Genomic DNA, 26249 nt, shown 5'->3' with positions numbered 1-26249 from the left:
AAATTATTTACGTAATATTATTAATATTTATATATTGTAGTTCAGTTTCAAAATAAGTGATTCAAGATGTGCATTAAGCGAAGGTCATTCGGTTCTTTGGACTAATATAACGAAGTGTTTGTTTGAACGTCTCAATGAAAAATGTTGCAACATTGGAGTAAGAGAAATATAGAAATGCGATATAGATTAAATAGCAGCATAACTCAAATAATGCCTTCTATCTGGAATTTTTGTTTCAATAAGGGCAGTTGAATATTGTATTCTTTTTATGTTTAAATAAAAATTTTAAATTCTAAATTTTTAATTTCATGGTAAAAATTATAAAAAATACCTCATATAAACTCTGTATTTTTAGGACATAAATATTTCATGCACGTGTCAATCTTTACAAAGTTTAAGCTGCAATTTTTTCCTAAAATGACAGTTGAATGTCAAGTTTTTTTTTTATGTGTACGTATAAAAATATGTTTAAAATTGTTAATAGACAAGAGACATTTTTAATTTAATTTCACAAATTTGATCCACAATCCCTATGTTTTTTTTGGCATAAGTAGTATCTGTGTGTGTTATTCTTTAAAATGCTGACTAATACTCAGCATTTGCTATATGATGTTATTAAGAAATGGCTTACCAATTGTCCAGTTTGTTTTAAAAAAAAAAGAATATAGAAATTAATTTTGAAACTTTGCAATGTGAACGAAAGGTTTTAGAACATAAATAATTGTATCTGTTACTCTTTAAAATAGTGCAAAATACTTTACATTTGATTTGTGACTTTTTCTGAAAAGCCAATAAAACATCAAGATTTTTTGTTGAAAAAGTAACTAAAAATATAATGTGCCGCTTTAGAAATCAATTTTGCCTATTTGCACTGTGTATAACTAGAGTAAAGAAAAGACACATTCTTACTGCTGAAACTTACCTATAATTGTCATTGTTTTTTGCTTTAAAAAAAAGAAGAAAAATTTTTTTTTAGAAAGCGTACCATTTGGTTATTTTATCATTGTGATTATTGTCTTACTTATAGCATCTTGTCCCATTTTCTGTATTAAATACTTAACTTCTTGTACAATTTATAATGCAATATAGTTTCAAACATTGTTTTATTTAAACATTTAAAATTTTTTTAGACCCACACATTGATAAGAATTGATAATACAATTCTAATCCGTCCTACTGTGCCAGATAATAATAATGTTCCAAATAAAATTTCTGATGAGTGTGAAGAAGTTCCAAAAAAAGAAACTATGGTATGTTTGGTATTTATATATATATTTTAAAAAATTAGTTTAAACCTACTAATTTTTCTATTAGTTATTTTTTCTCTCTATGATTTTGAAATTATATTTAGATATTTGATAAATCATTAAATGAAATTGTATAAAAAAAAATTTGACAAAAAAAATCAATTAATGGTTGCATTAATAAATATTTGTAATCTATGACTCTATTAATTAAATGTATGTTAAAATGCAAATGTATGTTCAATGCATATAGCTTTTTTAAAACCTTATTTTATTTTAGAAATATTTCTTTATTAATAAAGTCATATTGTAAAATATGTTCTGTATATGAAAGCTAGTACGGCCAATCTCTTTTGATTGACAGAATTGTCTACATTAAAATAAAATGTATAGCTGCTTTTTTTTTTGGTTAAACTAATAACATCTGTAAATACCTACTAAATGGTATTTCAGTACTTTTGTGGATGGAATTGTTTTTTTTAAAAAAAGTATTTCTCCCAATCTTGGAATACAGGAAAAATTACTAATATTAACATAACATTATCAACCACATAATATTGTCAATAAGATAGTCAAAACTGTATATATGAGTTCATATTATTTGTCTAAAATACTTATTTGAAAATGTAACTTTTTTTAACCTTTTCACCTGGGCTTGATAAGAAGACATCAAGATCTACTGAGGGGCTCTATTTGTCCCCTGGGAAGGGAAATATGATAGGGAACCACTTATCATAAAACTAAGTAGGTGATGAGTGTGGAATAATTTTATTCTCCCACTGTTTTTCTTAATTTCGTTTGCTAACTCTGTAGTTAGGAATAATAGGAGGGCCTCCAGAGTAGGTTTTCTGTGCTTTTTGAGTAGCTCAAAAAGATCGGGAAATCTCCTTCGGTTGTTGTACTAGATTGAGCATTGAAAAAAAAACATTTCTCTTACTGACTGTTTATAAATGATCTGCCTGTCCTCCATAACAGTAATTTATACAGGTTACTGCATTGAACCATGAGACACTTTTTATTTCAAAGTTATTAACACAGAATTCCAACTGAAATTCTAATTTCTCATTGAATACTTTATTCATAACCTTAGTAAAATTTTAACAAATATAACATTAGTATGACATCAACAAACGTAAACATTATTGGTTGTCCTGTGACTGAGCTAGCTAGCGAAGTAGTCGAAAAGGTAAGTGCCAGTTCTACAATTGACGGACAATATTTTATCACAGGATTGCTTTTGTCTGAGCACCCTAACTCGCCAAGGTGAGAGTAGTGAGCCCTGCACATTTAATCAATATTTTACGACTTATAATTTTAAAGAAAATATACTTGGAATATTTTTATTTACAGAATTCTAGTTTTATAACTTACATTGATGACATTGCTGTACAACCCCATTCAGAAAAAGAAAATATTCCAGGTAAGTTTTTCTTCTTAAAGCCATTACAGTCAAGTTTTGTGTAAAAAAAGTCATTTTTCTATATCTATAAAAAACATTCTTACACAAATTCAATTCAAAATTCTTTTTATAGATACATTGTATATTTAAATAAGCTTTTATTTCCTATTTTAGATTCAACAAATGTTGTACCTTTAACGAAAGTACCGTCTTCTGAAGTAAGTAAAAAGTTTTAAAGTTTCATTTGATGAATTTCTGTTTCTGGTTGAATTAATTGACTTCTGTTTAATAAATTTTTGAAAAATCTTTGGCAGGAGTATTTTTATTTATTTTTTAAGAAAAAAGTGTTTAGATTGATGCAAAAAATTTTAAAATGTTTGCTCATCAAAGGTTTTGCACTTTAGATAGATTAGGCAAAAATGAGTATTGCAGTGAATAAAGTAGCCTTTTGTTGCTCAGTGTAAAATGTTGTTAGTGTGTTTATTCGGACAATTTATTAAAATAACTTAAAGTAAATTAACTTAATAGTATAGTTTGTCTACGGTAAGAACTCCCACTGTCACAAAGTCTGCTGCCATGCAAATAAGAATGGTGCATTTCAGAAAGGGTAGCTTCTCTTCACTCTAGGGCTAACACAACAGACCGAAGAAAAAGATTCCCTTTCTGGCGCTGACTTGAGCCAAAACCTGTCCTAAAATATGACCCCACACCCCTATTTTAAATAGTTATACCTCGTTACCATGGTCACCTCCACGGGTTCAGACGAATGGCATGGGGAGTTCTTACTTAAGACAAACTATACTTTTGATTGTCTGAAAAATACCATATGAAAACAAATGAGCATTTATGTTGAAAATTAACTGTGCACTTATTTGAAATTAAACGTTTAATTTGCAATTAAAATGAACTTTTGTATATCAATCCTTTTCTTTTTTTAAAATTTTTTATGACTAGATTAAAAAAAATTTTACTATCATAAAGTTTTTATACTAGGAAGCATCGTGAATACTTAAATTATAAAATTTTAAAACAAGTTTTATTAAAAATAAAATTGAGATATACCTATTGGAATGTTTTGAAAATAACATTCTTTCTTGAATTTCGTAGGAGTTTGTGAAAGTTGTATTCTCAAAATATTGTGCTATATAAAGGACAGGTTTTCTGTTACAATAACATTATAGCAAAATACTAAAGTGAAAAAAAAAAGAAATTTTCACCGTTTTGCTAGATTTTTATTCATTGAGTCATTTATAAAGGTAAAAAATCAACATCAGTTTAAGCGTGTTTATGATATTAATGTTTCTTTAGCTTTCGAATTATTATGGATTTACTAAAATAAATTTTTTGCTTTATTTACTTTATTAACAATGGGCTTTACTATAAAATAAAATACTAGTATCTACTGACTTCAATTCGTCAATTTGTTTCTTATTCCTAATTATAATATATTCCTTACTTTAACTTCATCCTCGAAAAGAGATTTATTATCATAATTCACAAAAAAAGTTTTGGAAATTTTTGTTACTGTTTTACTTTTTATATAGTTTACTTTTTGTGTAGTATGTTATATATATATTTTGTACATATATATAAACAGCACTTACAGGTGAAGAGTCACTTTTATGATAATGAAAGTAAATCAACAAGTTTAGAAGGCCTTAAAGAAGAAAAGGTAAAAACATTTATTTTGTTGCATTTATGTTTTTAGTTAGTATCCATCTAAGTATTATGTGAACAGTGATTCCGTTTTCTCGCTATAAGTACATCAAAAGTGCCAAGAATTGTGGAAGGAAAAAATGTGGTATGCAAAAAGTTATACAAGTCCTTTGAAACATATAATTTTCCATTAAGAAATGTAAAAAAAAAGTTCTGTGCAAGCAGATTTATATAGACAGAATAAAATCAAACTATTTTTAAATGATGAAATTACTCACTCTGTTAGTAGAAAGTTGGGGTAGTGAGTTGATCCTGGCAGCTGACTAAACAACTGGTGTGTATACTCGTAATAAATATACCATGGTTCGAACTCCTCTCATTAGTTGAGTTGTAGAAATTTGGAGAGAGGAGTATCAGCTCAGCCGTGGACGTTGTCTGTCCGAGGTTAAAATTACGTGGCAAACCTTCCTTGGCGAAAAAAATATAGAATTCTGAAAATAAAAATCTTTGTGCTTGGTCATGGTGGGATCAGGTGTGTAGCCCTGAAAACAGAAACACCCTAGACGTAAAGTATGTAGGGCAATGTTTTTGTGGTGTTTTATATTATGTATCAGTTACTAGCTGGCTTAAAAGCTAACGAGTTTTCTTTGGAGTGACAATTTACCATTTTAAATGATGTCACCTGAAATAGGTTAAAACTAAACGTTTTAGATTCACGGGCAACCAATAGTGTTAGTCCTTCTGCTCTTTAAAATAAGTGCAGAGCTGAGTCTAATTAGCCACATCTACTTCTGGTGGGTTTATAGTTTAGAAACCAGATTTGAAATAGTAAAATGAGAAAAAGTGAGTAGAGTTTGTAAGTTAACTCATAATAAAACTTATTAATTTTCTTCATTTTTCCCTTTATCTATTTTGTATATATATAGGAATATCACTTTTTTGTATTGCTACCAAAACTATATAGAAACATCTGAAAATTTTGCCCTTTTTGTACAATATTACTGACTTAAACAGCAGAAAAATGTATTTCCCTCAAAAAAATGTTTGATTGCAAGAAGCAAATTATTTTTTACTTTTTATAAACATGCATTTTAGTTAAATAATAGAAAAATATGTGCTTGTTATGCTATAATTAAATTCAACTACATATATTAAATTAATTACATGTCATTTTTTATTTGTTTCAGTCTTCCAAAACTTGTGTAATTATTTGAACTTTTAAAGCCATAAAGAGTGAGAAAGCAGCTATATTTTAGAGTGATGTAGAGTAATGTTTTATTATCTGTGCTATATGTTAGATTGTAAATAGTTTTATATGTTTGTTGATTACTATTTTATTATTAAAACAAGAATAATTTTTATATTGTACAGACGGCTTTGATTAAGATGACAGGCTAGATCTGACTGAAGCCTATTCTTGCATGATTAAACTTTGACAAAGAAATTATTTAAATCCTGCTTTCCCTTGTATATATAGGAATGAGTTACTCTTAACGTTAAAAAAAGCTCTTGATTGATCTCAGCATCTTTTATCTGTATTATTCAATATTTCCCATTTATTATTTATTCTATACATAATGAAATGTTTTAAAAATCACAAAAAAAAAATTATAAAACCTGTGTAGCTAAGAAATTTTTATAGCAAATTTTTAATGAGTTGCTATTTTTTGTGAAAAGTTTCTCTATCTTTATATTGTTAAAATGAGTGAGATAGAAAGTGATTTTCTGTGTTCAAATTGTTATTTTTTGGTACAAATACATAAAACATACTCTTTGTATCATGCTACCTAATTTTATCGATATTTGATACATGTATTAATTCTAAATATATTTGATACACATATAATTCCTTGTATACACATTCTCAACTCATTCATAAGTTTTTATTTTCCTAATTCAAGTGAGAGGTCTTTTCTATACTTATATATAATGCAAATGATTTGATATCACATTCAATTTGAAAGATATCAGATTATTTGGAATACCATAAAAATAATAATAAAAATTTTTTTGGGGGCTTCAGGAGTACTGTTAATTATTAGCACCTTGTTTATTACTTAATTTTAGTTTAAAACATTTTGAGATTAATGCTTTAGCACTTTGTGGTCAGATGTGTATTCATTAAAAATCCTAGTTTCAATGTGTTTTTTATCGCTTCTAGGAAAAATTCAATATTACCTTAAATAAATATATATAGGATATGCTGTAAACAATTTTGAGGTTATACATTGAGGAATTCATTATTATCTCTCTTTTACTTAGTTTGCGACAATCATAATGTGCCTTGTAGTGTTAGGTTCAGAGAATTATTTTGATTTTTATTCCATGCCTTGTGAAAATTTTCTATTTGAATTTTAAATTTATTCGGAGAAAATTATTAATTTTAATAATTTACTGATCATTATTTGAATCTAGAAATGTAGTTTTTAGGCAATGTGCATGAAGATATTTTTTATTGCTATAGAAAAATTTTATTTATATATATATATTCTAATTTTCTGTGAATGTATAAATATTACGCTTATTTCCCAAACTATTTTTTACTACACTTATCCAATCCTTAAATAATTTCATTCTTTGGAAGTTAATATTTTGAAGAATTCATGAAACATATATGTAGGGCCAATATTTAATACTTTCCCTATTATTAATTTTAGGACTTAGCTAAAACATTTAAAATAGAAACAACAGAATTACATAATAATTTTAATTATTTTCTGTGTGAATTTTTATAATAGGTTATTGCATCAAGAAAATCTATATAGCATGCATATATAAATTTAGGCAAAATCAGAATTTATACAAATATGATAAATTTATACTGATGATTATACAAAGTATTTAGCATTATTAAAATATAATACTTATCAAGTAATCCTCTTTCATTTGCAAATATGAAACCTTTGTTCTTGGATATTTATACTTTTAATGCCTTAAAAATTGATTATAAACGAGTTTTTACTGAGTCAATATGACATCGCACCAACAAATATTACAATTAAGGATTATTTTCAAGGACATTTTCATTTGATGTTTTATAACACTATTTATTCTTATATTTTTTAACTACTTAGTATATTTCTCAGTCTAAATTAATGAGTTAAGTTTGAAGAGTGTCTATTAAAACTGTATGTAGAATGATGCATAGTGATGTTCTGTATATCCTTTTTAAACTACTAAAATGAGTGAAAAATAGTTCTAAAATTTTTTTGGAACTGCATTATTTTAACATTTTAATAAGTGTGCAGTTTTTTATATTCATTAACATGCCATGTTTGTATATATATGTTTTTTTAAAGAGTAGTAAACATTCCTTAATTTATAATTAAGGAATTTTATTTGTCAATCATTTAAACAGCACTAAAGTGTGCTAAATGTTTTTTTCTGTCCTTTTAACTTTAATTAGTATTTTGATATCAATAAAGTGTTGCCTTTTGTAAAGTCTTTGAAAATTATTTTGCATTTTGTTTATGTATATAGTGCTTAAAGAAATATATAATTTTCATATGCCAGGGGATATTTTTTGGTGATGTTTAATTAAACTCCATGATCAACAAAAATTTCGGAGATTTTCAGATCAAGTTAAGCCTCAAATTATAAATTTCCTCGCAATATGCAGTAGAGTTGCACGTGTGATTACAATGAATCCAGTTCAGTTACACGCATGCGGATCTGCAAAGAATTAATCTGATATATAAAATTATTAGCACTTTTGTACCATACGAACTATGACGGTAAACCGAAATGGATTGCGGTTGAATGAATAGTGAAAATGTTGAACTGAACACTGTGAAAACCACGCTTTTTGTGCAATTCATGATGGCAACCAGCATGACTAAGAAAAAATCTTATTTTTTGAGAAATAAAATTAAGCGCTTTTTGCAAAAACCCAAAACAATGGGGGCAATCAATGTAACCCATGGAAAAAAATGCCTTTAAGCGTTTATAAAAAATCAAAATTAAGCACTTTTTAAAAACTCTATGCACCCTGTGAACTAATTTTAAAAGGTTTCATTATGTAAGGAAGCCGAGTGGAATGACCGTTCGTGTTTCATGCCACAGGTCGAGGGTTCTATCTTCAGACTCGGCAAAGTCGACTCAGCCTTTCATATCTTCAGTGGGTCAAGAAAACCTGCTTGGAGAACTAAAGTAATAGCTTGTGTTTAGTAGCAGCTTGCATACTAAACACTAGAGGTTACACGTTCAGTTGATCATCCAACCGGGACATCTGCTCCTCTATCCCAGATCCCAAGGTCAAAGATGGGCACTGCAGGCTTTAGCTTTCCATGAGCTGGTGTGCCGCTGAGTTCAGCTTAGATCATTATGTAAGGTCATATTGTATATTTATTGCAAAAAATATCTAGTTCATTTGTTAATTGAAATATTTATTTATAACAACATTAAAAACAGTTTTTTTGCATTAAAATATTACAATTTGGAAGAATGATTTTGATAATACAGCATCAAATGTACCAATAATTTTGGTATCTGAACCAGAGACATACTTTTAGTCTCATATGGCATTTTCTAAGAATTTTATTAAAAACAAAATTACAAGCAAGATTTTTCTTCTCACAAATTAATAAAATAGTAAGCAATAAATGAGCAAACAAACAAAAACTTGACATGCAAAAAGGAAACAATATTTATAAGATGATTATATTAAAATATAAAAGATAAATTGAATACCATAAAAAAGAAAATTTCATTCACATTAATAACACAATTTACAAGCAATCAAACTGAATTTATAGGCTCAGTAATAAAAACACTATAAATATATGTTTGACGACTTCCTGTTGAGAATACATATACATAAATTTTGAACTGATCTAGATGTATCAATTGATTAAATGTTCAGCAATTTTGGCAGGGCAGTACCTCAGTATTTCCTCATTACATCTTTCAGAAAATCTGATTTTTTTCAGTTAGGAGGTATTTTTTCCAGATGTTGAATTATTTAAAATAGCACTAAGATTCAATTTATAGAAAATTTTGGCTTGCAAAACAACCAAAATTAATGTATATTATAATTTGAAAAAAGATAATTTTCGGTGTATTTTAGAACACACCAAAATAAACGTTAATTCTAGATTTATTTAAACCAACCTTTCACTAGAAAAAATAAAAAAATTTATTGAATTCTCAAAAAAAATAATTATAAATACTAAATTTGCATTTTGCAATTGAGAGAATCGAATTTTAAGAGAATTAAATTTATCTCATAATTTGAAATAAAATTTAAATATTGAAATAATGTTAACAAAGCATTTTGAAATGCATAGTTTATTGTAATAAAAACCATTTTATTCTGGGGGTTAAATTAAACATGGTTTACTTTTGGCTTTTGCATATTTTTGGGCTTATGGTAGTTTTAAACACAAATTAATATTAAAGGATAACAATTAATAATCATTCAAATTCAACACATAACATGATATGTAATAGTAAACAAAAGTTTAGAGCTAATATTTAACATCAACAAAAATAGTTTAATAATTTCTGGATATACTCGTGATAAATATTCAACAACTAAACAATAACCAAAAGCTTACAATGTAATAAATATTGCATTAATTCTTATAATTCTGAATAAATATTTTAATTTTGCAATTCAATGATTTGCTGCAGAATAATAAGTGTAATGGCAATAACCAAATATATGGCAAATTTCAAGTTTCAGTTAGACAATTTGATAATAGTGTTAAATCAAGCCTAAATAGATTTCGTGGGATAAAATTTTACTTTTTTCTTGAGTCAACAACATTTTACAAGTGTATAAATGCCTGTAAAAAAAATTTTCATTTTCATTCAAGATACTGCTCAAAAATGTAATTTTGACATTAAACATAGAATTCAGATTTAATAGATTATATTTTTATCATCAATACAAGATGCCAATGAAGAAAATTAAAATTTAACTAATTACGCTATGTTTATTATTCAAAAATTATCTGAAACAGTTCAACAACCACAAATTAGTAATCTTTACAAATTTTACTCTTTTGAAAAAGAAAGAAGTTATATATATTCTATAATTCAAAATAAAAAGTTTTTTTTTTAATAGTGTATAAATCATTAACTGACAAACTATATGTATTATTTTTCAAACTAACAACAGAAAAATACAACATGCAAAATAATTGTTCAATTTAAGCAGGATGTAATATAGATGTAACATATTGCAAAACAATCGCAAATATTCAGCAAATACATTTGTTTTTAAAAGCATTTAAAATAACACATTTCAACAGTTCCAAATTAGTTTGGTATCCACAATAAATTCATTTTACTGTTTTGGGATTAAAGTACCTTGAGTTGAGTTTAAGTCAAAACTGAGTGAAATAGAAAATGTTATTCGTATCAGAAACAAAAAAATTTTCCTTTTTACAATTCCAGAACAAAATCCCTTTTCGAATTTAATTGACCCCACCATCAATGTCTTGACCATACTTTTCTTTGACAGTTAATGACATGACCGTAATTTTCTAGTAACTTTTTGACTTCAATTGGGTAAAGAATTAATGTGAAAACTAACAACACAAAAGGGTTTTTAAACAAATGTGACGGGAAAAATAATTATTTAATTTAAGCAGGTTATATGTAAATAACATACTGCGAAATAATGACAAATATTATCTCAATGGCAAACTTCAAAAAAGAAATTCATGTAATGCATTAATTCTTCCAATTAGCTGTTATAATAAATTCATTTCACTATTTTGGGGTTAAATAACCTTCTGTTGGATGATGAGATTCCATATGGAAATTTAGTGGTCCTTTAAACCGACTTTCATAAGTGCATTTTGGACATTTGAAAGGTCTTTCATCAGTGTGCACACGAGCATGGTACGGAAAATAATGTTTAACCATTTTCCTGTCGCAAAATGGACAAACAACCATCTCTTTCTCTTTCCTATTTTTGTATTTAGATCCCTTCACTTCTCTTTTGTTGGATTGTTCAGATCCTATAACTATTTCACTCAATTCAGTTGAAGAATGTGGGGTAGGACTTTCAGGGTCAATATTATCATCTGAAACAGCAATATTTGTTTTTGCATTCAATGAACCTGTATTTCTTGTCCTGCGTTTCTTCGCAGGTTCTTTCTCATTTGTTGAAGATGGTGGTGCAAGGCTTTCCAGGTCACAAAATTCTGAATCATTTCCCGGTTTCCCACGCTGTCTTTTCGTCTTTCTAATGGGAACACTTTGTGCAGACATATTTTCAGGTATTATATCAGAACTGGCATTGGAATGGATACTATCTTCTCTTGTTTCAGTTAACTGAGATAGTGTCAACGACACATCAGAATCTGCCGACTCTGCAAGTAAGTTTTCTTCGCTGCTTGTTTGTACATCATCTTCTGTTTTTAAATCCAAAATGGTTTCTGGAATTAGAAGATGAACAGTTACATTATTATTGTCACTAGTATCAGTGTCACTATCGATTTCTTCTTTGATTGCAGTCAACATGGTATCAACTGACTTAACTTCCTGGTGCGTTAAATGAACTGTTGCAGGTGCAATATCACAGTCGGGTTCTGTTTTAATTTTTACTAAGCTCATATCCATCTTTCCATTTATCTCTGCAACTTTGGTATTAACTTCTTGTCTTGCTTCAGTTATGCTGACATCTACTTCCTTTTTTACTTCAGCAAAATTAGAACCAACTCGTTTATTTTTAATGCTCTCCATTTCACGGTTGTAGTTGTTGCCGTATTCTACTAGCTTTTGTCTTTAAATAAACTGAATTCTAATTTCCTTATTTATCAATAACAATCCTGGAAAAGAAAAACTATTTAAAAAAATTTTTTTTACGAAACAGGAACATCATATAAACTCTCGTAAAGCTAAGCATTTATAAGTGATGAGATGAATGAATTAAAAATAACAATCTGATAGAAACAAACAGATTCGATCAACCCTTAAGTATAAAGACTTATGTCAATTTTCCATTACTTAGTTCTACTTTATTGAATGACATGAAAAAAAAAGCTAGAATTATTAAATATGATGGACGAAAAAAAACTGGAATTTAAGTTCCAATGTGTTGTTTTCAAAAACAAAATAGAAAGCTGAATAAAAAAATTGATTCAAATAGCATCAGCATATTTCCTCATAGGGTTCTAAGTCATTAGAATAAAAATAAATTCAATCTAAAGATCTCAGATGTCTGAAATAAGATTGCATTTTACGTTCTCTGAACTAAGAACTCTACTATTCCTGCTTAATTGCCATTTTGATCATCCAGCCAACTTCTCTGGTTATGGCTTAAGGATAAAGAAAGATTTCACAAATGGAAAGACTAGTCAGATTACCAAGAAATTAGTGAATCTCGTTAATGAAACGAAAACTATGGTGCAAGACGAAGAAACGTTAGGAATTCCCAGGAACTTATTGCCATGACACATAAACTCTGTAATCTTGACAGTAATGTTTTTGACCAATTTGCATTATAAGCATGGACTTAATCATTTTTTCTTTACCCCTTTTTATGTTTTAATATTCTCCATATTTCTTCTATTTGAATTTATCTCTAGGATTAGATTCTTTGCACTCAATTCCTGTTGTTTCCAAAACTTAATAATATATGAATTAGGTAAGCAGTTGAAATAATGCTTAAATACATTTAACACACAACATGGTATTATTAAATACACTTTTTAGAAATTTTTCTCATTCTTGTCTGTAATTTTGATGAAACAAATGTCTAAATAAAAATTTTGGCCTTATTTGCAGTTACATTATTTTAGACATCTTTTCTCCCTATCTTCCCAAAGTTCACTTGTTTCATATATTTCTCATCTACATACTTTCAGATAATATTTCTACAAAAATAAAGAACTCTTGAGATATTACAATTTCATTTTAGGTTTTAAATAAAGTTTTAGCTTATTCAGGAGTGTATATGATATTCATTAAAAATATAATAGCAGCAATAAACATGCAAATAATATATCACACTTTCATAACATATTTGAGCAATAATTTTTATCTATTTTTATTTTAAAAAAAGTTTATTTCAAGCAAGAGTTTTTTATACTTCAATTCACACCCCTAGATGCAACAGATCATATTTGATCTGAGTAACAAAAAATTACTGTATCAAATTTTATTTCCCACAAAAATTAACGTATTTTCATTCTCAATTCAGAATTATAATTAATTATCTTTCTAGTAACAAAATTTTTGAGACATAAAAATTTCTTATTTTACTAATTTTTATCTTTTGTGAATTTTTGGAAAGAAATACCAAATATTCACAGTATACAGAAATATTCACATATAAAACTGAATTGCTGATATCAATTAATTATTAGCACAAATTTTAATTCATTATGATAAACAGACATAACAATTTTTAAACACAAACATAATAATTTGACACAATTTATTTACAAATGACTATCATAAATAAAAATATGTTAAATTCATCAACGGGTATAGCCGGGTACCCTGCCCCTGGGGATTATGTCAGGGGACTGGTCCTCCAGGTTGGGGGTTGGGCTAACAACCCCACCCCATAAATATCAACCCGTTTTAAAATCCAAAGAAGTAAATGCCGGACTGTCTTCACGGAATTTGGCCAGGATACAACTCCCTCCAATAAAAACCAAGAGGAAGGCCCAAAAAGAGATGGAAAGGCTGTGTGGATGAGGATTTTGCCATCCTAAAAGTAAGGAACTGGAAATCAATTGCTGGGAGGACAGAATGGGAAAAGCTTCTGAGGAAGATCCAGGCTCACAAAGGGCTGTCGTGCCAATGCTGATGATAAAGTCATCAACACCATCACAATCGCAAACTTTTTTCTTCTTTAGATTCTACAAATATAGCCTCATGTTAAGTTTCCAATTTTATTTTGAATGCCTTGTTATAGAATTTTTTCATCTATATGTTACTCAGAGAAGTAACATTTTTTAAGAAGGTACAGTAGAAGTAGAAAAGAAAAAGACTAAAAAGAGGATTCAATCAAAACAACTCCACTTAGCCTTTCTCCCCTCCTTCTACTGCTAACAAGTTTCTTCTTTAAGCTTCAACGACCTTTAATTTCTGGTATCAGACTCAAATCTTTCTCTTCTCTTTCAACTGTTAACAAATATCTTTTATGAATTTCAGCATCCATCAATTTTTGGTATCAAAAATAAATGAGCATAAATAATTTGGTTTGCCCATACTATTTATCACTTTTCATTTTAACTATTAAAATCTAAGTCTTCAAACAAATAATAACCAAGGAAATGTCACCTGAAGTTATAAAGTCAGCAAAAGATGAACAAAACAGTGATTAACTTAGAATCTAAACTTATTGCAAATCTACAAAACTTGTCACCCTTTTCTTCTAGTTAGGAACTCTGTCTCTTTCTTGTTCTCTTTGACTATTTCTCTCTATCTAAGTCTTTCTTTAAATCCAATTATATGACGCCGTTCTTTAACATTTGGTTTTATTATTCATATTATTTGCTAACATTTTTAATGGATGCCTAATTTAACCTTTAACTTCTGGCCATTACAATTGTAAAAAATTTGTTTAAATTAAATAAAATAAATGATATTCATGACAATGTTACTAATCAATTTTCTCAAATTATTTTATAAGTAGTTGAGGCTGACATTAATTTAACTTCAACTCAATAATATTCAAATTTTGAATAACTCAATAGTCATTGTAACTGTTAAAAAAAAGAAAAAAATTAAGGATCAATTTTTAAATAATTTCTTACAATTCTTTAAATATACACTAATAATTAGCTTAATATTTGCAAATAAAAATTAATAACAAATATTGTTTTATACTCCTAGAGATAAAATAAATTTATTTTAAAATTTCAAACACTTGCGGCTCTACAATACCTTTACCTGTGATGATTATTAAAAATTCTTACTAAGATTTTTTTTAAATTTTAAAATGGTTTAACAAAAAGAACTTACCAATAAACATTCCTAGAGCAGCTGAAAAATATGGTTTGTTTTATCAAAGAAAAATTAATAATTGTTAATTTATTTATTAAAATATTTAAGACTTTAAAAAACAAATAAAAAAAATTAAATAAATATATTTTTGACAGTATCTTAGATGAAAAATTAATTCACAACTAATATAAGTCAATTTAGTCAGAAAACACTATTAATCAACAGTAATTTAAGGAAACTGTCATAGAATGTCAAAGACAACTTTCTTTATACCTAGTTTATTAATTTAAAATCTTTCAGTCATTAGAAAAGGCTTTAAACATACTGTAAAAAATTTACAAATTATAATTGCTGTTTCTTTAACAGCTAACAGAGGTTCAAAATATTACTTCATCAGTTAAAATAGTTCACAGTGTCATTTTCAATTGACAAAAAAACATTTCCAGAAAAAAAATCCTGGTAAATAACTTTAGTGTCAACCAGTTAGATATGGTAAAATTTCGTTTCTTAAACATTGTAGCTCAGTTTCTTTCAAGTTCTTGACTAAGACAAGAAAGACAAATAAAAAAAGTTAAAATTAGGAGAATCAGCATTTCAAAAATGGTTATACCGGTCTGAAGAGCCCAAGACTTCGGGATTTCTAGATTATCTTTTTACTGAAACAAGTACCTAATTCAAATGTGAATTATTCACCCTATTAATATGCAAATTCATAATTATTCTATCTATTGAGAAACAAAAAGAATTTTAAAGCAAGAAAAGAGTTATAGTTGAACAATCGAGGCTTTTAATTAGGACTGATCAAGCACTTGCATCAAGAAAAATAAAGATGTAATATGATACTCAGAATTATTATAATTTTTTAACTATTGATAAAGAAGAAGAAAAAAAATTTTATTTTATTGTATTACCTAAAGTTTGGTTGTAATTTAGTCCGCATACTATTTTTTTTCCAGCTGGAGAATTATAGGTACCAGAGGGTATGTAATAACTTATTTTTCTCACTTGACATGTTATAGCGTTTAAGCAAAATCACTGATCATAAAAAATTTGTGTATTTTCCGAGATGTGAATTTTTAACAATGAAAATTTACATAATTTTTACGTAAAATTAAATAAATAACAGTCCTTAATTTTTTTTCTCAAATACAGTAGAAAAATAAGTATACATAATGATAAATACTAAACAAATATCACAATTAAGTTTAATGTCTTATTTGAAATAGGTTAAACTGCACCAAACATAAACAGATCTACATAATCTAGTAAACTTGCTATGAGTTATACCTAAAAAATAAACAAACCAAAAAAGAAAATTATTTGCAATTACAGCAGAGTATTTTAAAGATAGAAAAGTACAACGAAATAATAAAATATCAAATGTAATTTTTTAGCGGTTTTGTTGCGGAAGTTACATAGAAACATTTCTTTTAGAAAATTTATCGACAATACAATACTAATTTATAAAACTTTATTTGTGTTATCAAAATTTCCAATTAGAAATGCTTCAAAAGAATAGTTTTAGACATTAAGCATTTTCTAAGCACATTTATAAGCTAATTTTTTCAAAGAGGAAAAAAATTACAACATTTATTTTAAGAAAAGAGTTTTGAAATTAGGAAATGTGATAAATGATTTTTTTAAGTATATTAGCATATTCAGAACTGAATCTGGGTAAATTTTTTTAATCAATAAATCAGGGGTGATTGTGAGCACAAGTCAAAATTCCGGAAAATTTCTTAAGTAAAAAAAAAAAAAGTTTAAATCGAATAATTAGAAAAAAATTTAAACAAGGTTTTTTCCTTTTTCTCAATATTTCTTAGTTTACTTAAAATATATTTAAAATTTTTTACATACCTATGAAAGACCTGGAGAAGTAATTGAAATTTACAAATACGTATTTCTTTCTTTAGTTTATTATTATAACTATTTACTGATAAAAAATGAATATTAATTTTGAATATAAGCTTATAAAGTATCTAGCTCTCCCTTAAAAAACAAATAAAATAAACTGTGTTTTAAAGTTCCACCTTTGAAAATTTGATTTCCAGAAACTTTTGTGATCAATGACTTTTTGAAATGCTTGAACCTTCGATCTCCGGAAACTTCCGGATCACAGTTAACGAAAATCCCGGAAATCCAGATTTTTTCCGGAGCACAATCAGCCCTGATAAATAGATTAAAGAATATAAATTTACTAGTTGAAACAATTAACATATATATAATTTATTATCCTAATATTAATTATTATTCTTTAAGGAATATCTTTTAATCTTCTTTCTTAAAATATTCTTTTATGTGTTTCCTCTTTTAGATCTTAAAATAGAAATTATTTTCATTTTATTATTTTACAAGAAGACGAAAAATATAGAAAAGCATAGAATTTAGGAGTTCATTATACTGAATAAATAATAAGATGTCTATTTATTTAAGTTAAACTTGTATATTTATACATATTTACAATATTTTATGCACAATAATCAAACATATAACAAAAGAAATAGGAAAAAAATAGAATTTAGAATAGTTTAAAAATTGAATGAGTATTAAGAGGATTCTTCAAATTTAACTGAAGCACAAACATAAAACTAAAGAAACAGAAAAAGCATTGAACTTAGAAGTTATTGAGTGATTAATAAAATGGCTATTTAAGTTACACTTGTATATTTATACAGATTAACAATATTTTCAGCACAACAATCAAACATAAAACAATAGAAACAAGAAAAACATATAAATAAGAAGTTTAAAACATTGAATGAAATGATTCTTCAAGTTTAACTCAAGTGTAAACATAAAACAAAAGAAACAGAAAAAGCAAAGAACTCAGGAGTTAATCATATAGAATGATTAATAAAATGACTATTCAAGTTAAACTTGTATATTTTTGCATAGTTACAATATTTTGAGCACAAAAATCAAACAAAAGAAATAGGAAAAGTATAGAAGTTAGATATTTAAAATATTAAATGAGTAATAGGATTATTCTTCAAGTTTAACTTAAGCAAATATAAACATAAAAAAAAAGAAACAGAAAAAGTATAGAATTTAGGAGTTTAAAGTATTGAATGAGTAATAAGATGATTCTTCAAGTTAAACTTATGATTGAAGGATTTCTTGCAAATAGGACAAGTATGAGGTCTTTCTTGAGTATGGACCAATCGATGTCTTTTATAATTAGAGTGGTCATTTGAGGAGTAAGTGCACACATCACAGTGGAATTTTTTCAAATCGTTGTTTTGAGAAATGGTTTCAAAATATGAGAATCCTAAAAGAAAAAATGACATATTTCGTGAAAATTATTTTAGAATAAATTAAAAAAGGTAGTTTTCAAACAGTATAATGAAAGAATACAAAATACTTAAATATTTATCAAGCTTAAGACACTATTTACAGACATTTTGAAAAGAATGAACTTTCTGCCATCAGGTAGTTAAAAATGGACAGTAGGAAAATGAATAACTTAACAAACACAGGGAACAAGAAAAGATGAGAGACAAACCAAAAACAATGATAGGGCAAAAAAAGAGAAAGAGGGAAAAAAAAGAAGAAATAGCAGAAACAAAAAGAAAATGAGAAGGAGAAAAAGTTAATTTCATTTTTAACTTGTGCTTTCTTTTTCATATTTTTTCCCCCTCCCCACAGTTTTTGTTGTTTTTTATTCATATCTTGTCCTTTCCTTTCTCTTTAATTTCCCTTCCACTTATTCTCCTAATTATAATTTTTGTCTCACTCCCTTTAACTAATTGATGAAAGAACGCTATTTTTTTTAAAAATATATTGTTGTATTTTTCCGTATTTGGTGTCTTAATAAATATTCAGTATTAAAACTACAAAACACAATTATTACCTTTAAGAACTTTCCATCAGCACCATCTTGAATTTAAGCTAAAAGGTTCTTATTAGTTTCTACATATTTTAAATTAATTGTAATATTACATAGAATTTTGTCTTTTAAGAGCTTTTATTCCAAAGAGCCTTCAAATGTTATATGAGCTTTGAAAGTAAGAGAACACATTATTTTAAAGTAAGCTTAGATTTTTTTCTGAATATTACATAAAGTAAAATATTAGAATATTTTTGGGATAGTTAAAGAAAAACCATTCATTTACTTTTGAATAAATATCAATCAAAATTCTTTAGGATATGTTTTTAAAAAAATTATGACACATGAATTATTCAAAAAATGTGAAATCTAAAAGACATTTAGTAAACATTAATAACTGAAAAATACTATTTAAATAATAATAATAGATCAGATTTTTACTAGAAACCATAGTAAACCATAAAAATTCTTCAGGATATGTTTTAAAAAAAATTATGACACATGAATAATTCAAAAAATTTGAAATCTAAAAGACATTTAGTAAACATTAACTGAAAAATACTATTTAAATAATAATAATAGATCAGATTTTTACTAGAAACCATAGTAAACCATAAAAATTCTTTAGGATATGTTTTTAAAAAAATTATGACACATGAATTATTCAAAAAATGTGAAATCTAAAAGACATTTAGTAAACATTAACTGAAAAATACTATTCAAATAATAATAATAGATCAGATTTTTACTAGAAACCATAGTAAACCAAAAAATGCAGCATGCCATTATATCTATTCAGATTTTGAGATTCTACCCATTCAGAGTATATATTTTTCAGCCCCTTTCCTAAGTTTAAAAATTACTATTTAAACTTGCAGAAAAAAAATCTGAAAATCATATACTGTTAATTTAGAGTTTTAATATAACTACATTAAAATGGACTTATTAAAGTTGAAAAAAATAATTTGATAAAAAAAAAATTTAAATTGCAAAGGGAACTAAAAAATTTCATCATATAATTTACTTATAAGGTGACAAACAAAATATTGTTAATAGTCTCTCACATAAATTTTATAACATTTCAGATTAGTTCAGCGTCGATGAACAAAATTGTAAAAGTACAATAAGTAAAATTAAGTTGAACTCATTTATAAAAAGTATATAGGAGCTGTGACAATTTGCTCATATCAGAGAACTGAGCAGTAGATATGATAGTATAATGTGAGAAATTACATGGAAAATATTAAAATATGGCTATTTTTATTTACATTAATTTAGATCATGTTTATATTATGTTCACTGATTCAAGAAAAGTGCTTAATTTGCAAACTTTATGTATGGTCTTGTATGATTTTACATCAAGGATGAATGTGGTTGAATTGTTTATTCTTCATCAGAGTTTTATTCTGTGTTTTAGAAAATATAACTCAAATCATGCATAGAGACACAAGTAGGTGTAGAATATATCCAATGGTTCACAAAGCAACATCTTTAATTAGATATTGCAACTGTGTGATTCACGGCAAGACACATAAGGGAGATGACATTATTTTCTTTATCTCTACCTTTAAACTATTGTTGGTTTATTGTTTATCTATTAAAGAAACTAAAATGAACCAAATAATGTCTTTTTTTCCCAAACGACAAATAATGTCTTTTTTTCCCAAACGACAAATTTTAATATAATAATTATCTAGAAGCATAAGAAATATTCCTTGCTAAATCAGAATAATATTTGTAATAATCAGGTTTTCTAATGTCTATTTAAAGTGAAACTGACAATTTATTAAAAACTCCCTCATCAAACCCAAGATTCAAATTAATGTTTTGTAATAAATGAGTAAGACAGTATTCATTGGGCCATAAGTTAAGGAGACCAGAGTGAAGTTTAGTCTAACCTAGATTTTTGAAAAAAAATTAAATTTAATCAGACATGACACAGCAGTTTTATAAAATTAAAAAGAAAAAAAGCTGAAGTTAGTGCATTAATATAAAACTTTAGAAACATAATCTCCAAATTACAAATAAAACTATGTATAATAAAGATTACAATTTAAAAAAATTATTACACTGAATAAAAGGTAAATTATTTTAAAAATGTTTTTATAAATATATTCAGTAGTTTCATTTACAGTTATGCGACTCTTCTATTAGTCGTTTAAAAATGTCATTACTTTTTGAATTCTCAATTGGAATAAATGTCTTGTTTTGAATATGTAACACTTCACACATTATTATCGTATATTACACTTATCAATTAAAACTTGTTTTTAAATCAAGCATATCACAAAGTTCAAACGCAATAAATAATTTTTTTAAAAATTAATTTGTAAACGATTTTAATGTGTTCACTATATAGAATAACTATTTGTATTATACAAGAATTGATTTCATCTTTTTAAAATAGTAAAAGACACCGAATTCTTCTCTACATAATTTCATGACAGGAAAATTTATTTTATTGAGTTTATTAATATCTTCTGATTCTGAAGAATTCTTAACAACGAATTAGTCAGAATAAAATTTATTTTATTGAGTTTATTAATATAATTCAAGATTCTGAAGAATTCTTAACAACGAATTAGTCAGAATAGTTAAGATACTTTGATCACGTTTGTACAATTTGTAGTTGCTCACCCAGTTTAACATAAATTTTTTTTTAAATATTAAAATTGATTAAAGTCTTATGATGGAAATCAAGCAAATAAAAACGGAAATTTGCAGACTCAATGAAATGGCACGTCTTTTTAATAAACAAACATAAAAGATATATACAGAAGAACCTCAATTTAACAACATTCGTTAGACTGGACAAAAAAGTTGTAAATAATGGCATGCAACTTTATCAGGGATATGAAAATTCCCATGAAAAATAACATTTAAACACGAACAAATTTAACTATATTTTGTTAAATACCTAAATAAAATTTGGAACTTAAAGGTAATTTATTTAATAAAGAAGAAAAACTTTTTCTCTTTCTTGTTCCTCAATGTCCTTAGAATACTTTCAGGCTCGGCATCATAACTGCTACTTTGTTAAATGATGGTGATAGACTAGAAGATTCAGACTCTTCTTCATCACTACTAGATTCCACAATTTCAGCTATTGAAATAGATAATCATCAGATCATTATCACATTCTGATTGCTTATTAAAGTTTGAATCAAGCTCGCATTCTGTTCAGCAATGCAGTCAGTATTCTTCTCGGTCGGAACTGATGTAAAACTGTCTTTTCTGAAACCATTAAAAACTTTTTTTCCAGGATAACAATATCAAGTTTAAAATTTTCCTTTTCTGTCGAACATTGGAAGACGTGCAAGAAGCCACACAGCCAGAACCATTTTCACAAGCTACTTTCTAAACGAAACTTTAAAAGAATCGATTATTCTTAGACCGCATAGATGCAGCTTACTTTTACAATCTGTGGGAAAATGCTCTATTTGAGCAATTTTTAAGTCCAATTTCTTGCCAGCTGTTTACTGATTTAAAAATAGGATCATTTTGTGCTATTGCACTTGTCAAATTACTTAAATTATCATTTAACAGTTGGTTCAAAGAAGACTCAGAACGTATTTCAGGTGACGTATATACGTGAGTATTTCAGGGAAATTTTAGATGACGTTCTACATATTTTTGCATTACTGATATATGAAATAAAAAGGGATTGAGTTGAAAAGATGTTAAAATCATTATTCACAGTGACTTTAAATCTGAGTTCTAGTGTAATAAATAAACATATTTAAACTAAAAATTTATCGATTAAAATACAGATAATACAACCGGTCAACACCATTCATAGTAGGATGACATACATGAGAAGAGAGGGTGCTTTTCTTGAATAAAATTCTGGCTACAAGCTTGGTATTCGCATGCATGATATTGGGGCTAGCCACAGCTGCCATGTTTCATTACGATATGACGTCTAACAGAGTGCTTATGCTTGAACTTCATAGAGCAGATTTGACATTGAAAAGATTTAACGTTAAAGTGTTTCAGCATGTGTCTTTGTAAATGCCAGTTACTTTGGGTTTTTTGGTGACAGTATTTACACCTCAAGTTCAAAAATGAATCATCTACATCTGTAGGGAGGTTGGAAAGATCATAGTTTAAGTGACCTGAAACAAAAATATTAAAAATTAATCACTGATTAGAAAAAAAGAACATGTTACCATGGCATAATTAAGGCTATCTTATTTATTATCTTTGGAAATTCAATAATACAATTTTTTTATTTAAAAATACGGAAATATTGCGATTGTGCCTATTGAAATTGTCAAACTAAAAAACATATATCAACATAATTTAAAATTTTTATCGTTAGTATTGGTTGCTTTCACTACTTTATAGATTAAGAAAAACATGCTTTTCAAAGTAAATGCATGAAAAGATGAAGACTAACCATACTCAGTATTATTTAGCACTGAAAATGAGGCTTCATATTATTGTCAATATAATAGAAGAGATTCGCAAAATCTGTTGATGAATTATAACCTCAGTACATAACTTAAGTTCATAATTTAAATTACCTTTGACTTTATAACATTTAGGTCAGTAGATACACATTACAAAATCCTAACTGCAAATAAAAATAAATTCATGGTTTCAGATAGCTTTTAGAATAAGATTTCAGTTACTTTGTCTAGACATGCCATGCATGTTGATTCTACTTGCACTTACCTGACATAATAAATTGAAGATAAGTAATTATTTAAAAAAGGGTAATAAAGAATGAAAAAAAAGAAACTTTTTTAAGCAGTAAGGTAACAAACATCACTGTTATATCTAAATAATCGAAAAAACAATATCATTTGTAATTTGCATGCGGCGATGTGTGATGTTAAATCCTGAGAGAAAATTTTTATTTTTTCATCATGAGGAACATCTCTTTTGAACAGATTAATTAAAATTTTGGAATCTTTTGTATTTAAAACTAAAATTGCCAATAGTTGTAGTCGAAATTTTAGGATTATAGCACAACAATTTCGAAATACTAAGAGAGACACACATACAGAAAAACTCTTCATTTTATTATTATAGATGACATGATTTCAAATTCAATTTAAAAACCCTTATCTAAGACAAAATATTTTTTAAAGGCATTTTTTGAACACATGAGCATGTATAATTTTTATAAAAATCTGCTGGATATTTATCAGAAATTAAATAGCTACTTTTTTTTTTGGTAAACATAAATAACTCAACCGAGCATTTTCCTCTTATGTAAAATGACTAAAGATATATGCCTCTCAAAAAAATATTTGTTATAGTATTATGCAATAAAACTAAACATATGTACTTGATTAAGGGTTTTTATGACAACAGATAAAAATATAAATCCATAAAACATTTTAGTTTTTTAAGTATTGTACAAACTAATCAATTAGTCTACTGAAATGAAAGATTCAGGAAATAATAGAAGTTGTTTTAAGTAATAATCACAGTACATAAATTTATCCTACAGTTCAATTTTTTTATTTACTAAACTAATATAATAATAATATAAAGAATTTACAAGATTCTTACTTAAATAACATAATTATGACAAGTGGCAATATGGTACTGCAAATTTTCATTTCTTTTAAAACCTTTGGAGCAAATACCACACTTGAAAGGTTTTTCTCCAGTATGAACAGTTATGTGTTTTGCCAAATAACTCTTAAATTGATATCTTTTACCACAGTAGGTACACAGATACTTTGGATGTTGTTCTTTTTTTTTATTGGGAGCAGGACAAAGTTCAACAGGAAAAGCAAGAACTGAAGATTTAGAAAACACAAATTGCAGATCAACTGAAATGGTTCAAAAATTAGCGGTTAAACACATCGAAACTTCTTACATATATTTTGAATAAAATAAATAAAAATTTAAGAAATACTATAAAATGAAACTTATGTTAAAAAAGAAACAAACTAGAAATAAGAAATTACTTGCTGTCATAATTGGAAGTTGGGGCTGTAAACTCAAAAAAAAACTAACTCCATGTAAAACAATATCATAAGAATTAAATTGAAAATGCTTGTACTTATCAAAGTAACACATGAAGTTTTAAGCAAGCACATAGCTTTCTTTGTGCAATTACTTTCAGAGTTTTACGACATACTTCTTTTCACGACTATATATTTAAGAATACAATCAATTTTATTATTTGATGATTAATTTTTATAGAAATTTAATATTCTCCCTGATGTGGTCAATGATCAAGGTTTTTCGAAATTTAAAAAAAAAAGTCTATTTTAAAACTATTACTCTTATTTTTAAGCAAAATGTCTTATGAATTTATTTAATTATAAACTCTAATTCTATAAATTCTGACAACAAACATCACTAACATAAATACCATTAAATTTATGAAATTGAACAAACTTTCCTTGAAACTTATATAAAAATAATAGTACTGCCCATTTATTATACTGTAAAATCAAATAAGAGTAACAATTTAATTCAATTATACACAAAAGTTTTTTTTTTTTCGTAAAAAGATAAAATTAAATCTTTCTTTCAGTCATCGAAATGCATGCAATAATAATATGTCTCATTTGAGTTTGAAAAAGACTACATTCAATTATAAATTGTAAGCAGGTCCAATGAGTAACATGTTTCTTGATGATTCTGTTTTAAAACAGTTCAAGTTATATTTCAATCATTTTCTTAATAAGCTTCAAGAGGCTTGATATGTCATCTAAAAAGAAAAGAAAGAAGAAAAATATAAAAAAAAGCTATTTATTCTTTTGCAAAAATAATAAATACTTTAAAAAAATTTTATTACAAAATAGAAAAAAAATATTAAATGGAAAATTTTGTAGAATGATCTGAAAAATTCAATAAATATCAAAATCATAAGCAGTCATTTAAAAGAAGTGGTTGGAAAAACAAGCTCCCTCTCAAAAGCAAATATTTTATTTAAAAAATGTGAAATTATCAAATACGTGAAATTTTTTAATTGTTTAATGCTCTTTTATTTTGTCCAAGAAATTAAGTACATCAAAAAATACGTTCCCTTCCTTTGAAATAATATCAATATTTCCCGAGTGTACATTCGCATGTGAAAGTGTGACCAAAGTGATTAATTATCTATTTTTCATGATGGCTAATTTAAATATTAGTTACATGTGATTCTATGCATTAAAATATTACTCTTGTTAAAGCAGGGTCATTTTTATTGCATCCACTAAGATTTGTACCAATCAAATACAAACAATAAGTTGTGTTAGAA

At 26.6% G+C, this 26249-nt stretch overlaps 2 protein-coding genes and 1 long non-coding RNA gene across 10 annotated transcripts in view; 1 reads left to right on the top strand and 2 right to left on the bottom strand.

The window, feature by feature from the left end:
- Nucleotides 1-5695, top strand: part of LOC107436403 (X-linked retinitis pigmentosa GTPase regulator) — a 38879-nt gene extending 33184 nt beyond the window's left edge. For 5 of the 7 annotated variants that reach the window (XM_043040394.2, XM_071185534.1, XM_043040393.2 and 2 more), the window contains 5 exons: nt 1131-1250; nt 2595-2664; nt 2818-2861; nt 4241-4315; nt 5487-5695. In XM_043040394.2, the coding sequence (XP_042896328.1) occupies nt 1131-1250; nt 2595-2664; nt 2818-2861; nt 4241-4315; nt 5487-5513 (336 nt within the window). In that variant the 3' untranslated portion in view covers nt 5514-5695. The remainder of the gene's footprint in view (nt 1-1130; nt 1251-2594; nt 2665-2817; nt 2862-4240; nt 4316-5486) is intronic. The other 2 variants (XM_071185532.1, XM_043040392.2) reach the window with 1 other exon arrangement.
- Nucleotides 5696-8667: 2972 nt separating this feature from the next.
- On the bottom strand, nt 8668-15340 carry LOC107436406 (transcriptional repressor CTCFL). The gene is made up of 2 exons (XM_016048117.3): nt 15229-15340; nt 8668-12080 (listed from the first exon to the last, which is right to left on the bottom strand). Exon 2 carries the CDS (start codon nt 11992-11994, stop codon nt 11017-11019), a length of 978 nt encoding a protein of 325 aa, XP_015903603.1. The 5' UTR covers nt 11995-12080; nt 15229-15340; the 3' UTR covers nt 8668-11016.
- Nucleotides 15341-17612: 2272 nt separating this feature from the next.
- On the bottom strand, nt 17613-25715 carry LOC122269055 (uncharacterized). 2 transcript variants are annotated; one of them, XR_011637761.1, is made up of 3 exons: nt 24560-25715; nt 21954-23151; nt 17613-18478 (listed from the first exon to the last, which is right to left on the bottom strand). It is a non-coding gene; the product is annotated as an uncharacterized lncRNA (long non-coding RNA). The 2 variants fall into 2 exon arrangements; XR_006224936.1 differs by lacking the exon at nt 17613-18478 and having other exon boundaries at nt 21770-23151.
- Between the last annotated feature and the right edge of the window lie 534 nt (nt 25716-26249).

The sequence above is a fragment of the Parasteatoda tepidariorum genome, chromosome 9 (genome assembly GCF_043381705.1).
Source record: "Parasteatoda tepidariorum isolate YZ-2023 chromosome 9, CAS_Ptep_4.0, whole genome shotgun sequence".
Lineage (NCBI taxonomy): Eukaryota > Metazoa > Arthropoda > Arachnida > Araneae > Theridiidae > Parasteatoda > Parasteatoda tepidariorum.
The sequence above is the reverse complement of the archived record's forward strand: the minus strand, read 5'-3'. Positions and strand labels throughout refer to the sequence as shown.

Bases quoted from the DNA above. Each gene is read 5' to 3' on its own strand.
- LOC107436406 (XM_016048117.3), bottom strand. From the start codon at position 11,994: ATGGAGAGCATTAAAAATAAACGAGTTGGTTCTAATTTTGCTGAAGTA.